The sequence below is a fragment of the Salvelinus fontinalis genome, chromosome 11 (genome assembly GCF_029448725.1).
Source record: "Salvelinus fontinalis isolate EN_2023a chromosome 11, ASM2944872v1, whole genome shotgun sequence".
In the NCBI taxonomy this organism is placed as follows: Eukaryota; Metazoa; Chordata; class Actinopteri; order Salmoniformes; family Salmonidae; genus Salvelinus; species Salvelinus fontinalis.
The window spans coordinates 1,474,901-1,492,449 of NC_074675.1; the positions used below are offsets into that span (position 1 = coordinate 1,474,901).

The 17,549-nt window shown below is 45.7% G+C and overlaps 1 protein-coding gene across 1 annotated transcript in view; it reads left to right on the top strand.

Moving 5' to 3' along the window:
* Window positions 1-11,385, top strand: part of LOC129864863 (ras-related protein Rab-21) — a 36,662-nt gene extending 25,277 nt beyond the window's left edge. The window contains exons 2-7 of the mRNA XM_055937156.1: window positions 1,294-1,353; window positions 2,552-2,659; window positions 2,975-3,038; window positions 8,409-8,463; window positions 8,757-8,845; window positions 9,124-11,385. Coding sequence (XP_055793131.1) covers window positions 1,294-1,353; window positions 2,552-2,659; window positions 2,975-3,038; window positions 8,409-8,463; window positions 8,757-8,845; window positions 9,124-9,266 — 519 coding nt within the window. The 3' untranslated portion in view covers window positions 9,267-11,385. The remainder of the gene's footprint in view (window positions 1-1,293; window positions 1,354-2,551; window positions 2,660-2,974; window positions 3,039-8,408; window positions 8,464-8,756; window positions 8,846-9,123) is intronic.
* Window positions 11,386-17,549: the final 6,164 nt, after the last annotated feature.

Sequence of the window (17,549 nt, forward strand, 5' to 3'; positions counted from 1 at the left end):
AATGACATGCAATGTGTCCTCAGCCTGCCTAGTCAATCTGACTGGGTCTTAATGACATGCAATGTGTCCTCAGCCTGCCTAGTCAATCTGACTGGGTCTTAATGACATGCAATGTGTCCTCAGCCTGCCTAGTCAATCTGACTGGGTCTTAATGACATGCAATGTGTCCTCAGCCTGCCTAGTCAATCTGACTGGGCCTTAATGACATGCAATGTGTCCTCAGCCTGCCTAGTCAATCTGACTGGGCCTTAATGACATGCAATGTGTCCTCAGCTAGCCTAGTCAATCTGACTGGGTCTTAATGACATGCAATGTGTCCTCAGCCTGCCTAGTCAATCTGACTGGGCCTTAATGACATGCAATGTGTCCTCAGCCTGCCTAGTCAATCTGACTGGGTCTTAATGACATTAGCAGATGTTGTTGTATCTTCATGCTGTGTTGAGCTATTGTAAAACTCATTATCTGTTTCTCTCACTCTCTCAAACTGTCAGTTCTATTAAAAATCTAAAGCTCAGAGGCAGGCAGATGCTGAAATGTCAGTCTGAGAAAGAAATGAGGATCTCCTTTCTGGTAATCTTTCCTCTGACAGTCGGGTGAATTCTAAAGTTATTGCCTCCCCTTTCCTGAGTAGAACACCCATTCAACTAAATGTCTTCACTTCTCAACAGAGCTCTTTTCATTATGGAATCCCTTTGTGTCTTAGTGAGGAAGAGAATGTAGAGATGATGATGATGATGTTACCGCAACAGAGATACTTAGAACCAGATCATTACTGTGGACGGGAACAGAATGACTTAACTTACTAAAGTTGTCAAAGTATATAGTGTAGTTGTTACATACTAAGAAGGAACGTGTTCCCCACGTGAATGGTTTTCCAGGTAGATGACTGGGCTAAAAGGGGATTGTTTTCCCAATGACACTGTTCACCAGGGTCCGTGACACAGCTGATGTCTGTCCCTGTTCACCAGGGCCCGTGTCACAGCTGATGTCTGTCCCTGTTCACCAGGGCCCGTGTCAAAGCTGATGTCTGTCCCTGTTCACCAGGGCCCGTGTCAAAGCTGATGTCTGTCCCTGTTCACCAGGGCCCGTGTCAAAGCTGATGTCTGTCCCTGTTCACCAGGGCCCGTGTCACAGCTGATGTTTGTCCCTGTTCCTCCCTGTGCGTCTTACGTGTTTCTTCACAGCACCTTGTTGATAGGAGCTGAATCTAGTTATTATGTGTCAGTTAAAACAGGGCCTGTTACTGTGTGTGTTTCTCCAGACACATGACTAATGTGTTTTTGTCTCTTCCAGGCCTCCTTCCTCACCAAGAAGCTCAACATCACAGGGAAGAGGGTGAACCTGGCCATATGGGTAAGGCCTGCTCTCTCTCAGCGTGTCGGACACTCCTCTGGGTCCCAAAATACATGGTGCACTGCTTTTGACCAGGGCTCATATGGGGAACAGGATGTAGATCCCTTCATCTGCTTTGACTTCCTGTTCCCCCTCGAAGAAATGATATGGTCCTGCAGTGATCTCTCTCTCTGTCCTGTAACATATGGTCCTGCAGTGATCTCTCTCTGTCCTGTAACACATGGTCCTGCAGTGATCTCTCTGTCCTGTAACACATGGTCCTGCAGTGATTTCCCTCTATCCTGTAACACATGGTCCTGCAGTGATCTCTCTCTGTCCTGTAACACATGGTCCTGCAGTGATCTCTCTGTCCTGTAACATATGGTCCTGCAGTGATCTCCCTCTGTCCTGTAACATATGGTCCTGCAGTGATCTCTCTCTGTCCTGTAACACATGGTCCTGCAGTGATCTCTCTGTCCTGTAACATATGGTCCTGCAGTGATCTCTCTGTCCTGTAACACATGGTCCTGCAGTGATCTCTCTCTGTCCTGTAACACATGGTCCTGCAGTGATCTCTTTGTCCTGTAACACATGGTCCTGCAGTGATCTCTCTCTGTCCTGTAACACATGGTCCTGCAGTGATCTCTCTGTCCTGTAACACATGGTCCTGCAGTGATCTCTCTCTGTCCTGTAACATATGGTCCTGCAGTGATCTCTCTCTGTCCTGTAACATATGGTCCTGCAGTGATCTCTCTGTCCTGTAACACATGGTCCTGCAGTGATCTCTCTCTGTCCTGTAACATATGGTCCTGCAGTGATCTCTCTCTGTCCTGTAACATATGGTCCTGCAGTGATCTCTCTCTGTCCTGTAACACATGGTCCTGCAGTGATCTCTCTCTGTCCTGTAACACATGGTCCTGCAGTGATCTCTCTGTCCTGTAACATATGGTCCTGCCTCATTTGATGCAATAGGAACAGGAGTTTGGCATACATTTTGATTTGAGTCAGTCTGTTGCAGGCAGGGAGAGATGCATCGTTTACATGATTTGGCTGAATCAGTCTGGCTTGTAGGTGTTTCTTCCTCCTTGTGTGTAATGTTGTTTTTGCCACCAATCTGTAGCCAGTCACTGTCCATGGTTAGTGTTTCAAACGGTCTTTTTCCAGAGGCTTGAACGGTGGACTCTCTCTCTCTCTCTCTCTCTCTCTCTCTCCACCCCAGGATACAGCAGGTCAGGAGCGGTTCCACGCTTTAGGTCCCATCTACTACAGAGACTCCAACGGAGCCATATTGGTCTATGACATCACAGATGAGGACTCTTTCCAGAAGGTAGCTATGATCTCCTCGGGGGGAGAACAGCAGGGCTGTGTCCCAAAGAGCACCCTAATCCCTATACGATGCACTACATTTGACCAGGGCCCATAGGGAAACAGGGTGCTATTAGGAACACAGCCTCTGAAGAGAAGAACATAATTTCAAAAATGTGTTACATAGAAATGTCCAGATATATTACTGAAATATTTTCTATTGATTTACATATTCATATTTAATTTGCATCAGTGTCTCGTGTTCTAATGTTGAAATTTGTTTTCTTGAACTGTAAATCGATATGAAATGTGAAATGTAATGTTTTTTGCTTTGTAGGTGAAAAACTGGGTCAAAGAATTGAGAAAAATGTTGGGGAATGAGATTTGTTTATGTATAGTAGGTAAGTTATTGCAGACCATCGCTAACTTTTCACTTTTCAACACTTCTTATTTTATTGTCTGTCACATTTCACCCTGTAAATGGATCGATCTTGAAGGGGCGCAGAGAATTTTGTTTAGTTACGGGCCCTGCAATTAAATAGAAATCCTAATAATTTCATTATAATGTTGCCAGGATGGAGGGAGTCGAGTACATAGTTTGATTGTCTCGGATATTCTGTTGCCTCCAAGTTTCAGTCACGTAAGACAAGCTGTCAGACAGCTAAATGTGCTCCAAACACATCCCATTGCTCTCGCCCTCTGAAATGTCAAAACTAAATCCTAGAACTTTCAACCCTGACGTTCACAAAGTTCTCTCCGACCAGCAGCTGTGGAACCTTTCAAATGCAGGACGAGTTGCACGGAGGAAATAATGGTTGACATTGTTGTGGTTACATCCTCCTCAATATTTATATTGATATCTTAACTAGAGCCCGACCCATATGGGATTTTTGGGTCCGATACCGATTTTAGGGAGGCAACAGTCACCGATTTCTATATATTGTTTTTTTAGAGGTGGAATGAAAAACACACTTTTTTTCTCACAAATTGTGTTCTAAAGGTTTAACAGATACTCAAAATTATGATTTCTTAATGAAATAATAAAAATAACGCATCATTTAAGAACATTCTATTTGTTGTTTACAAGATAACAACCAAAAAGCTACTATATCCTAAATAAATATGAAAGTAAATACAAAAACCGTTGTTCAGTTTACATTCTTAGACAAATATTTAAGTTGTACCTATCTGTGGCAGTGCATAAGAATACAGAGGTGTCTGTGCTGAAACACTAATTAACAAGGTCTCAAAGTCAATCTGAAACTGCACTGTTCACAGTGCAGTGAGATGCAGTTCGCAATATCACCACTAGATGTCAGGTCATGTAAAGAAACACTTCATGGTAACCTCCCAATGAGAGCTTGTTATGACACGCACACGCTAGTTGTTCATTATGAAACATGGTTTCTTACTGAAACCATCATGTAAATTACACACTTATTCAATACAACATTTATTATTTCAACTAATGGCATGTGTTGATGACAAAAAAAACTTAATGCTAGAAAATCCTTACCACACTGGTTTTAGTCACACACGTTGTAATTTAACTAACTGGCTAACATTCTAATCTCGTCATGAATGCAAGCACATGGCCTGAATGACAGATCTGCGCCAGCTGTCTTGCTTTTTGCAGATTGTATATTTCTGAAAAACGACCTAAAACCCAGTAACATAATGGGGCCAGACAATAACGGTATTCTTTTAGTATCAAGGATGAGGTCACTTTGCCACCAGTCTAGTGTTCGTATACAAGTAGCACAGATTGCTAGCTAGCTAGGCCAACTACCCGTGCTGGCTAGCTACAAGCCTAACTAACGTCAACGAAGTGAAAAATGTGATGAGGACAGGGCTGCTGCTTGGTGAAGTGTACTTTATTTACGTATTCAAATATGCTGTCGCTGGCTGTGGCTAACTACTCACTGTCAACCCACCATGGCTACTCTCTCTCACGTTGTGATGTAGAGCTGCATGATGCTCAGTGAGCCGTGAGCAGAAATGTATATATTGTAACGACCCGGTATTGTGTTCTGTGTTTGTGGGTGTGTTATTGTTCTCATGGCTACTAGCAGGGGTTGAATATGTCAGGACAGATGGAAAGGTTGGGGGGGTATGATGGGTAATACCGCGGGATTTGGAAATGCATAAATAGGGATTACTGTCTCATTGTTCTCTCTCTTCTGTTCGTGCCTTGATCTGTTCCTATGAGAGTGACTCTTGACCCGACAGGGTAACATTGTGTACGTTCTGCATTTAGCGGCGTGGGTTGTGGCCGGAACAATAGCCCAGTTTATGAATAAACCTGTGTTCTGACCTGCACACCTAGAGTCCGTCTCTTTTCCCTTTATGACCCAGCCGGGTCATTACATTGGTGTCAGAAGTGCTTTCGAACTACGGGATCGTGACTAGGCGAGTTAGCTGTTCAGTATAGGCCGGGTTGGCTTTAGCGTGACTCGCATCTACGGTCATGTCGCTTGGGGCGAGGCGGAAAATTAAGGAAGAGTCGGACAAAGTGTCCGTTGTGGGCTCGGGGGTACCCGGTCGGGAGGGTCAGGCGGCGACTGCCGTAGGGAAGCTGGAGAGCCACATGGCGGGAGTTAAATTGTCAGTCAGCAAGATGGCAGAACTGGCGGGTTTTCCTTCGCATCGCTCGAGAGCTGACGTCACGGCGACGGGGATATCGACGTCACCGGGTGCGGAAATGGCTGGGCCTGCTAAGGTAAACAGAGATGGCGGCGACCTATTGCCATTAGCCACGGTAGCGGCTAAACTACCAAAGTTCAATGGACAAGGTAAATGGGAAGTTTTTTTCACTCAATTCGAGTTGTTGGCTAGAGCCGGGAGGTGGTCTGACGAGACGAAAGCGTTACAGCTTGCCCTGAGCCTGGCGGAGGAGGCGTCGGAATGCCTGCTAACGCTAGCCCCGGGCGATAGGGGCGACTACGGTGCGCTAGTGGAGGCATTGGGGGGCCGTTTCGGCAGCGACGCGCAGCCCAACATGCTGCGTATTGAACTGTGTAACAAAAAGAGACTTCAGGGGGAATCATTAAAGGCGTTGGCAAGTGGTATTCTGAGCCTGACCAGGCGGGCTTATGCAACTATGCCGATTGGGGTGCAAGACGAGCTGGCACGGGACAGTTTTATTAGAGCGCTCTCTTCCACCGAACTGGGTAAGCATGTTCAGATGGCGGACCCACCATCTCTGCAGGCTGCAGTGGAGATAGCCAGGAAGAGGGAGCTGATCTGGGGTGAGGGAGTGAGAGTGGAAGTCACCAGTCAACCAGAGGTGAGAGCAGCGGTGGCTGGGGTGCCAGGGGTCACAAAGCCAGAGTGGGTTGACGAGTTGGGCGGGCTGGTCAAGACTGCTTCGCTTGTCATGGAGAGGGGCTCAAGGCAACGTCGCAGTGTCAGCTCAACTCCTATTGTCTGCTGGGGTTGTGGCCAACCTGGCCACATTCAGCGGGAGTGTGGCAGATTCCCCCGTCACCAGGGAAACGACAACGGGTTCTCGCGCAGGGGGCAGCGCGGATCCACCCCCCCGCCCCCGAACCCACTGTAAGCAAAGGAGGTACCCAGCAGCGCAGACAAGAGGGTGGGGTCCTGCTCCCCCAGGGTGTAGCTGCCGCCGTGTTTCCTAGTCCGGTAGTTGTGGTGGGACGTACCACCGTTGGGGACTTCTGCAATGTCGTCGTCAAGGTAGAGGGGGTGGAATGTTTGGCCCTGGTCGACACGGGCTCTACAGTAACCCTGGTGAGACCAGACATACTACCTGTTGGGGTGCGGGTGGAGCCGACCCATGTCCAGCTACGGACTGTCACGGGGGAGCTAGCCCCCATGTTAGGGAAGTGTCAGCTATCTGTGACTGTGGGGGGGAGAACTGTGGGGTGTCCGGTGTGGGTAGCAGCGGTGCAGGACCCCTGTATACTGGGAATGGACTTTTTGAAAAACTGTGGGGCTCAGTTGGACTTAGCGTCAGGTACTTTGAGGCTGTCGGGGGGGCCCACAGTGGGAATGTCGCCGTCGGGAGGGCCAGCAGGGGGCAGGGCTGTTCCTCCGTCTTCCTCCAAGCTTGCAGAAACTCCACCGGTCATCCCGGCTGCTCCCTTGGTCGTTGTGCCATCCCAGCAGCTGTCTCCGGCGGCGACGGCCTTCACTCCCCATCATGGTGCAAGCACAGGCAGCCCAGTAGCCCAAAACACAGAACACAATACCGGGTCGTTACAATATATATTTTTATATTGGTCAATCAATCAAATGTATTTATAAAGCCCTTTTTGAATCAGTCGATGTCTCAAAGTGCTGTACAGAAACCCAGCCTAAAACCCCAAACAGCAAGCAATGCAGGTGTAGAAGCACAGTGGCCAAGAAAAACTCCCTAGAAAGGCCAGAACCTAGGAAGAAACCTAGAGAGGAACCAGGCTCTGAGGGGTGACCAGTCGTCTTCTGGCTGTGCCGGGTGGAGATTATAACAGTACATGGCCAAGATGTTCAAACGTTTATAGATGACCTGCAGGGTCAGATAATAATAATCACATATTGGTCAACCGATTTATGGGATCTAATCTTAACTAGACAAACTTCCATAAGGAAGTTATTTTAATTGTTTTCTATCAGAAATTAGGGGGGGGAAATGACCATATACTGAACAAAAATATTAACGCAACGATTTTACTGAGTTACAGTTCATATAAGGAATTCGGTCAATTTAAATAAATACATTGGGCTCTAATCTATGGATTTCACATGACTGGGCAGGGGTGCAGCCATAGGTTGGCCTGGGCAGGGGTGCAGCCATAGGTTGGCCTGGGCAGGGGTGCAGCCATAGGTTGGCCTGGGCAGGGGTGCAGCCATAGGTTGGCCTGGGCAGGGGTGCAGCCATAGGTTGGCCTGGGCAGGGGTGCAGCCATAGGTTGGCCTGGGCAGGGGTGCAGCCATAGGTTGGCCTGGGCAGGGGTGCAGCCATAGGTTGGCCTGGGCAGGGGTGCAGCCATAGGTTGGCCTGGGAGGGCGTAGGCCCACCCACTTGGGAGCCAGGCACATCCACTGAGCAATCAGATTTATTTTTTCCCCACAAAAGGACTTTATTACAGACATAAATTATGGTAGAGAAATGAACATTCAATCCCCTGGCAATAGCTGTGGTGCCAATTGCCCGCTCCCTCAAAACTTGAAACTTCTGTGACATTGTGTTGTGTGACAACTGCATTTTTTTTTTGTGGCCCTTTATTGTCCCCAGCACAAGGTGCACCTGTGTAATGATCATGGAGTTTAATCAGCTTATTGATATGCCACATCTGTCAGGTGGATGGATTATCTTTGCAAAGGAGAAATGCTCACAAACAGGAATGTAAATATATTTGTGCACAAAATTTGAGAGAAATTTGTCAGTATGGAACATTTCTGCGTTCTTTTATTTTAGGTTATGGGACCAACACTTTACATGTTGCATTTTATATTTTTGTTATATATATATAATAAACACTGAGCAAATATATATACATATATATAACACTATCTATCTATCTATCTATCTATCTATCTATCTGGTGTAATTGTTTGTGATGGTCAATGACTTCTGCATTGTAAATCATGAGTTAAACATGACTGTTGCAGTCACACCCCCATCACATGACAGGGTTCTAACCTCAATGGTCTCTTCCTGGTTAAATAAAGTGTGCCTTCAATCTACTATACGTACAGTTGGTGGTGCTAATGTTAAATATACAGTATGTGATCTCTAAACTAATAGATTCTCTTTGTTCTTCTCTTAGGTAATAAAGTAGATCTGGAGAAGGAGAGACATGTATCAGTTGAAGAGGCAGAAGGGTTAGTTTTGTCACTCTTCTCCTTGTACAGCAGGGGTGTTCAGTCTTATCAGCTTATGGAGCTGTGCTGCTTTTGGAGTACCTTTTCATAACGTTGTCTAAACAGGAAGTCGACAGCCTTCTTTTGTCTGTAAATGTCGATGTCATTGAATGGTGATTGGTCTGAATGTTAACTAAACGTGATTGGTCGGAATATTGATAACTAAAAACGCACATTTGTCTGTGTGTTGACAACTGAATGGTGATTGGTGTAACGGATTGGTCTGTTTTCTCTGTGGATTCCTCTCCTCACAGGTATGCAGAGTCCGTGGGGGCAAAACACTACCACACATCAGCCAAATTAAACAAGGGAATAGAAGAACTGTTCCTTGACCTGTGTAAAAGTAAGCAGCCGTTCTCACATGTTATGGAATAGTGATGATGAGTGTAACGGCTCAGGTTGAGACAAAAATAAAATACTTGAAACGATTTATATTATGATGTACCAACTGGTAGGACTTTGATATTTGTTGGTAGTACTTCTGAATTTTGTAGATTGGACTTAAAGGTTTTGTTTGTAGGATGTTTGGCTTTTCTTGGTTGTAGGACTTTCAGCTTTTGTTGGTAGGACTTTGGTCTCCCACAGTATTGACTCTCCCTCTCGTCTATCTTTTGTTGACAGGAATGATGGAGACGGCCCAAGCAGAGGAGAGGGCGAAGGGTAACGGAGCCAGCCAGTCAACGACATCACGAAGGGGCGTACAGATCGTGGACGATGACCCTCAAGCCGCCACGGCCGCGGGGGGCTGCTGCTCATCTGCTTAACCCCCACCCTCCACATCCCAACCTACCCCCCCACCTCCACGTCCCAATTTACCCCATCCTCCCCCTTTCCCCCCTTAAGCAACCAGGACTGTTGCCTCTGCCCTCAGCCTCCCCTCTCATCTCCCTCCTTATGACATGAAGACTGCTGTTCTCCCTCTGAGTCATCGTACACTTTACTCACTACACTTCTCCCTCTATGGAACAATGTGCTGGCTTATATACTATTCTTTATACTGTAATATTCATTCATTGGTGCCCCTTCCTGACCATCCATATGAGACTTCTGACACCCCCTGCTGACCCATCCGTATGAGACTTCAGACACCTCCTGCTGACCCATCCATATGAGACTTCTGACACCCCCTGCTGACCCATCCGTATGAGACTTCTGACACCCCCTGCTGACCCATCCGTATGAGACTTCTGACACCCCCTGCTGACCCATCCGTATGAGACTTCTGACACCCCCTGCTGACCCATCCGTATGAGACTTCTGACACCCCCCGCTGACCCATCCGTATGAGACTTCTGACACCCCCCCCTGACCCATCCGTATGAGACTTCTGACACCCCCCCTGACCCATCCATATGTGACTTCTGACACCCCCCCCCTGACCCATCCGTATGAGACTTCTGACACCCCCCCCTGACCCATCCGTATGAGACTTCTGACACCCCCCCCTGACCCATCCGTATGAGACTTCTGACACCCCCTAATGACCCATCCATATGAGACTTCTGACACCCCCTGCTGACCCATCCGTATGAGACTTCTGACACCCCCTCCTGACCCATCCATATGAGACTTCTGACACCCCCCCTGACCCATCCGTATGAGACTTCTGACACCCCCTAATGACCCATCCATATGAGACTTCTGACACCCCCCTGACCCATCCGTATGAGACTTCTGACACCCCCTGCTGACCCATCCGTATGAGACTTCTGACACCCCCTCCTGACCCATCCATATGAGACTTCTGACACCCCCTCCTGACCCATCCATATGAGACTTCTGACACCCCCCCCTGACCCATCCGTATGAGACTTCTGACACCCCCAGCTGACCCATCCGTATGAGACTTCTGACACCCCCTCCTGACCCATCCATATTAGACTTCTGACACCCCCTGCTGACCCATCCAAATGAGACCTCTGAGTGATGAAGAGGTGAAGAGAACATGAAAGGAAAGAATCTGCCTCCTTTGTCTTTCTACAAACTAGCAGATGGACTTCTAACACACTAGTGTGAAATACACACACACACACACACACTGTCCCCACCTCTCTGAAATGAACACAAACCAACAGACTACATTATAACTCATAAACACTCATACCCCAGATTTCTAGGCCTTTTTGTTTTGCGAGGATAATGTGCATGATGAGGTGATCCGTCTCTGAAGGCTTCATTTGGTTTCACTTTAGAGAAAGAAGAGAAAAACCCTGATCTTTATTGTTGATAAACTAAAGTACATGTTGTATGGAAATGTGTCCACGCCCTCGGTACTGCTTCTTCTTCTGTGGTGGTGAAGTGGTGAAAGCCCTCTGATTCCGTCATCCAGCTCTTTTCTTGGCCTGTGTTCATAAAGCTTCTCGGTAGGAGTCCCACCTGTCTCTGTAACCTTATTGAGTTCTAAAAGAGTAAACTGATCCTAGATCAGCGTTTCTGCTCTGAGACCCTTTATGAATACATGCATTGTGCTTTTTCAATAACAAAAAAAAAACAGTAAGTTCTCTCTTCCCCTCCTTTCTCTTGATCTCTGTGATTTAAACAGCAGGTGTTTTGCACCCGTCACTATCGATGCTTTTGTTATACCGCGTTTCCTTCCTGTTTGACGAGTTTCTCTGTGAAAAATGTAAATGACAACAACAACAAATACATTTAAAAAAACAACCCAAAAAACGGATGAAGAGTATGAATACCGTTGGATGTTTTATCTGCTTTTTACAGGCTTTGGGGAAAGGATACGCAGGTGTAGGAAAGTGTACAATAGTCTTAATGATTGTAAAATGAAATAACAATTGTGGATGAAAGCACACTTTCTGGAATTGTAATTTTTTAAACTGCTAGTGTCGTGTGTTTTGTAATAGAACAATTATAACTATTTACAACGCAGAGGTGTCAAATACATTGTCATTCTTTTCAATGAAACTATTGAAGCTTCACTACACATCCTCCAACCGTTTTCAGCTTAGACTCAAACATATTCAGAATACATAGCGTTAGGTAGTCATGTACTGCTTCTGATTGGAGGAGAACATGTTCTACCGCTTATGATTGGAGGAGAACATGTTCTACTGCTTATGATTGGAGGAGAACATGTTCTACTGCTTCTGATTGGAGGAGAACATGTTCTACTGCTTATGATTGGAGGAGAACATGTTCTACTGCTTATGATTGGAGGAGAACATGTTCTACTGCTTATGATTGGAGGAGAACATGTTCTACTGCTTATGATTGGAGGAGGACATGTTCTACTGCTTCTGATTGGAGGAGAACATGTTCTACTGCTTCTGATTGGAGGAGGACATGTTCTACTGCTTCTGATTGGAGGAGAACATGTTTACTGCTTCTGATTGGAGGAGGACATGTTCTAAAAGTGTAACTTCCTGAGACGATACCAACGGACTGTGATCACCAACACCATGTATAGAAGTTCTCCTGGCGCCGGCTACACCAAGAGGAGACCTACGGGGAGGGAGACTTCATTCCAGATCTCATGTTATTTAATGACATGTCTATGGTGGATTTCTGCAGGGAAACAGGGAGAGCTTCATGATTGGTTTCTGCTCTACAGACCTGGGTTCAAAGACTATTCAACAACGTTTGCTTGAGCCAGATAGGCAGGGTTTTCACTTTTACTTCCACACGCAGTCACAGCTAAAGTATTGCTAATGAAATGGAATAGTGTTGGTAATGATATGGAATAGTGTTGGTAATGATATGGAATAGTGTTGGTAATGATATGGAATAGTGTTGGTAATCATGGAATAGTGTTGGTAATGATATGGAATAGTGTTGGTAATGATATGGAATAGTGTTGGTAATGATATGGAATAGTGTTGGTAATGATATGGAATAGTGTTGGTAATGATATGGAATAGTGTTGGTAATGATATGGAATAGTGTTGGTAATCATGGAATAGTGTTGGTAATGATATGGAATAGTGTTGGTAATGATATGGAATAGTGTTGGTAATCATGGAATAGTGTTGGTAATGATATGGAATAGTGTTGGTAATGATATGGAATAGTGTTGGTAATGATATGGAATAGTGTTGGTAATCATGGAATAGTGTTGGTAATGATATGGAATAGTGTTGGTAATGATATGGAATAGTGTTGGTAATGATATGGAATAGTGTTGGTAATGATATGGAATAGTGTTGGTAATGATATGGAATAGTGTTGGTAATGATATGGAATAGTGTTGGTAATCATGGAATAGTGTTGGTAATGATATGGAATAGTGTTGGTAATGATATGGAATAGTGTTGGTAATGATATGGAATAGTGTTGGTAATGATATGGAATAGTGTTGGTAATGATATGGAATAGTGTTGGTAATGATATGGAATAGTGTTGGTAATGATATGGAATAGTGTTGGTAATGATATGGAATAGTGTTGGTAATGATATGGAATAGTGTTGGTAATCATGGAATAGTGTTGGTAATCATGGAATAGTGTTGGTAATGATATGGAATAGTATTTGAACCCAGATGTGCTACTCTGCCCTGGTTTATCCTCACCAGGATGAAAAGCTTCATTTAATTTGCTGACTGGTTAAACCCAGTCACTACAGCCTCTGGTCTCCATAATACTTAACCATACGGTGCTGACTGGTTAAACCCAGTCACTACAGCCTCTGGTCTCCATAAGACTTAACCAGACAGTGCTGACTGGTTAAACCCAGTCACTACAGCCTCTGGTCTCCATAAGACTAAACCAGACAGTGCTGACTGGTTAAACCCAGTCACTACAGCCTCTGGTCTCCATAAGACTTAACCATACAGTGCTGACTGGTTAAACCCAGTCACTACAGCCTCTGGTCTCCATAAGACTTAACCAGACAGTGCTGACTGGTTAAACCCAGTCACTACAGCCTCTGGTCTCCATAAGACTTAACCATACAGTGCTGACTGGTTAAACCCAGTCACTACAGCCTCTGGTCTCCATAAGACTTAACCATACGGTGCTGACTGGTTAAACCCAGTCACTACAGCCTCTGGTCTCCATAAGACTTAACCATACGGTGCTGACTGGTTAAACCCAGTCACTACAGCCTCTGGTCTCCATAAGACTTAACCATACAAGGTAGAACTACATACTGTATCCACACCGTGATAAAGAGAGATTCCCCTACACCAGGGCTGTCCAACCCTGTTCCTGGAGATCTACCGTCCTGTAGGTTTATACTCCAACCCTGTTCCTGGAGATCTACCGTCCTGTAGGTTTATATTCCAACCCTGTTCCTGGAGATCTACCGTCCTGTAGGTTTATACTCCAACCCTGTTCCTGGAGATCTACCGTCCTGGTAGGTTTATACTCCAACCCTGTTCCTGGAGATCTACTGTCCTGTAGGTTCTCTCCAACCCTGTTCCTGGAGATCTACTGTCCTCGAGGTTTATACTCCAACCCTGTTCCTGGAGATCTACTGTCCTGTAGGTTTTCTCTCCAACCCTAATCTAGCACACCTGATTCTAATAATTAGCTGGTTGATAAACTGAATCGGGTTAGTTACAACTGGGGTTGAAAGGAAAACCTACAGGAGTGTAGCTCTCCAGGAACAGGGTTGGACAGCCCTGCCCTACACATTTGACAAGGTCAGTCTTCAATGAAGTAGTCTTCATGGTTTGGGTTGTTCTAGAGGCTGGTAACAGGTAAATGATGGTCTTTCACTACTGTTGCTGTGGCTCTAAATACTGGTTCCATGTAAATATGTTCTTGGACTAGTGTAAGAGATAGTGGAAACTCCCTCTAGCCCATGCATAGTCCTACACCAATTCAATGCTTTTAAATGTGTGTGGAAGGAGCTCATGAGAATTGGTATGCGTGTACATTGCAATCCCTGTCTGTCCCTGTGGTGAGCTCCTCTCACTCCAGGAACTACAACCAACCATGTCTGAAGCCTGGCTGGTTCCACACGAGGCAGGCAGCCATCAGAGCTGCGTCATTCTCTGGGGCTAGAGCTTCCTGCCTCCGATCAGCTGATTGTAAAATTCAGTGAGGTGAAATGTTCAGATTGTAGCAGATGGAAATGTAATGTATAGCTGATGCATTCAATTCACTGTTCTACACGACGGATATCTGTCCTACACGACGGACGATATCTGTTCTACACGACGGACGATATCTGTTCTACACGACGGACGATATCTGTTCTACACGACGGACGATGTCTGTTCTACACGACGGACGATGTCTGTTCTACACGACGGACGATGTCTGTACTACACGACGGACGATGTCTGTACTACACGACGGACGATGTCTGTACTACACGACGGACGATGTCTGTACTACACGACGGACGATGTCTGTTCTACACGACGGACGATGTCTGTTCTACACGACGGACGATGTCTGTTCTACACGACGGACGATGTCCGTACTACACGACGGACGATGTCCGTTCTACACGACGGACGATGTCTGTTCTACACGACGGACGATATCCGTTCTACACGACGGACGATATCCGTTCTACACGACGGACGATGTCTGTTCTACACGACGGACGATGTCTGTTCTACACGACGGACGATGTCTGTTCTACACGACGGACGATGTCTGTTCTACACGACGGACGATGTCTGTTCTACACGACGGACGATGTCTGTTCTACACGACGGACGATGTCTGTTCTACACGACGGACGATGTCTGTACTACACGACGGACGATGTCTGTTCTACACGACGGACGATGTCTGTTCTACACGACGGACGATGTCTGTTCTACACGACGGACGATGTCTGTTCTACACGACGGATGTCTGTCCTACATGAGTCCCATAGGGTGGCGCACAATTGGCCCAGCGTCGTCCGGGTTTGGCCAGGGTAGGCCGTCATTGTAAATAAGAATTTGTTCTTAACTGACTTGCCAAGTTAAATAAAGGTTAAATAAAAAAATATATAAATAAATGTGGAAGTCTACCTAAATATCCATTTACACCACTCAGATGATACCCATGTCATTTAAACCATACGAATGGGTGATTCTGCTGACTGTTGAGATACTTTTGTGTATATAGTGAATCCCCTTAAAATTAGTGGACTCGGCAATTTCAGCCCCACCCGTTGTTGTCCAGTGTATAACATCGAGCACACAGCCATGCAATCTCATTGGCAGTAGAATGGCTTTACTGAAGAGCTCAGTCACTTTCAACGTGGCACCGTCATAGGATGCCACTTTTCCAACAAGTCAGTTCGTCAAGTGTAGGCTCTGCTAGAGCTGCCCCGCTCAAATGTAAGTGCTGTTATTGTGAAGTGGAAACGTCTAGGAGCAACAACGGCTCAGCTGCGAAGTGGTAGGCCACACAAGCTCACAGAACGGGACCGCTGAAGCACGTAACGCGTAAACATTATCTGTCCTCAGTTGCAACACTCACTACCGAGTTACAAACTGCTTCTGGAAGTGTAACCGATATGAAATGGCTAGCTAGTTAGCGGTGGTGCGCGCTAATAGCGTTTCAATCGGTGACGTCACTCGCTTTGAGACCTTGAGGTAGTGGTTCCCTTTGCTCTGCAAGGGCCGCAGCTTTTGTGGAGCGATGGGTAACGATGCTTCGTGGGTGAATGTTGTTGATGTGTGCAGAGGGTCCCTGGTTCGCGCCCGGGTCGGGGCGAGCGGACGGGCTAAAGTTAAACTGTTACAGAAGCAATGTCAGCACAATAACTGTTCGTCGGGAGCTTCATGAAATGGGTTTCCATGGCCGAGCAGCCGGACACAAGCCTAAGATCACCATGCTCAATGCAAAGTGTTGGCTGGAGTGGTGTAAAGCTTTCCACCATTGGACTCTGGAGCAGTTGAAATATGTTCTCTGGAGCGATGAATCACGCTTCACCATCTGGCAGTCCAATGGACGAATCTGTGTTTGGTGGATGCCAGGAGAACGCTACCTGCCTCTATGAATAATGCCAACTGTAAAATGTGGTGGTCTGTTGCAGTTTTTCATGGTTCGGGCTAGGCCCCTTAATTCCAGTATAGGGAAATCTTTATTCTACAGCATACAATGACATTCTAGATTGTTCTGTGCTTCCAACTTTGTGGCAACCTGTTTCAGCATGACAATGCTCCCGTGCACAAAGCGAGGTCCATACAGAAATGGCTTGTTGAGATCGGTGTGGAAGAACTTGACTGGCCTGCACAGAGTCCTGACCTCAACCCCATCGAACACCTTTGGGATGAATTGGAACGAATGAATACACTAGTCTGAAGCCAGGACATCATGTCTATGATGACATTAATCATCACCTTAAAGAGATACTCCGGTACTTTTGTATACTTTTTAGCCAGAGGTTCTGAAAGTAGCACTCACAAGCCAAAAGTGGTCCCCGGAAATGGCATACTACGTCACATACAGTTGAAGTCCGAAGTTTACATACACCTTAGCCAAATATATTTAAACTTCTTATGGCTGCATCCCGCTACCGGGATCGATATGACAGCAGCCAGATAAAGTGCAGGGCGCCAAATTCAAAAAAACAGAAATCTCATAATTAAAATTCCTCAAACATACATGTGTCTTATATCATTTTAAAGGTATTCTTGTTGTTAATCCCACCAAAGTGTCCGATTTCAAATATGCTTTTCAGCGAAAGCACAACAAACGATTATGTTAGGTGACCATCAAACCACAAACAGGCACAGCCATTTATCCAGCGAAAGATAGCAGTCAGATAAAGTGGAAATAAAGATCAAATTAATCACTAATCTTTGATTATCTTCATCAGATGACACTCATAGGACTTCATGTTACACAATACATGCATGTTTTGTTTGATAAAGTTCATATTTATAACATTGGCGCGTTAGATTCACTAGTTCCAAAAACATCCAGTGATGGTGCATAGCCACATCGTTTCAACAGAAATACTCATCATAAATATAGATGATAATACAAGTTATACACATGGAATTATAGATATACCTCTCCTTAATGCAACCGCTGTGTCAGATTTCAAAAAAACTTTACGGAAAAAGCAAATCATGCAATAATCTGAGACGGAGCTCAGACCAATAGCCAAATTAGCCGCCATGTTGGACTCAACAGAAA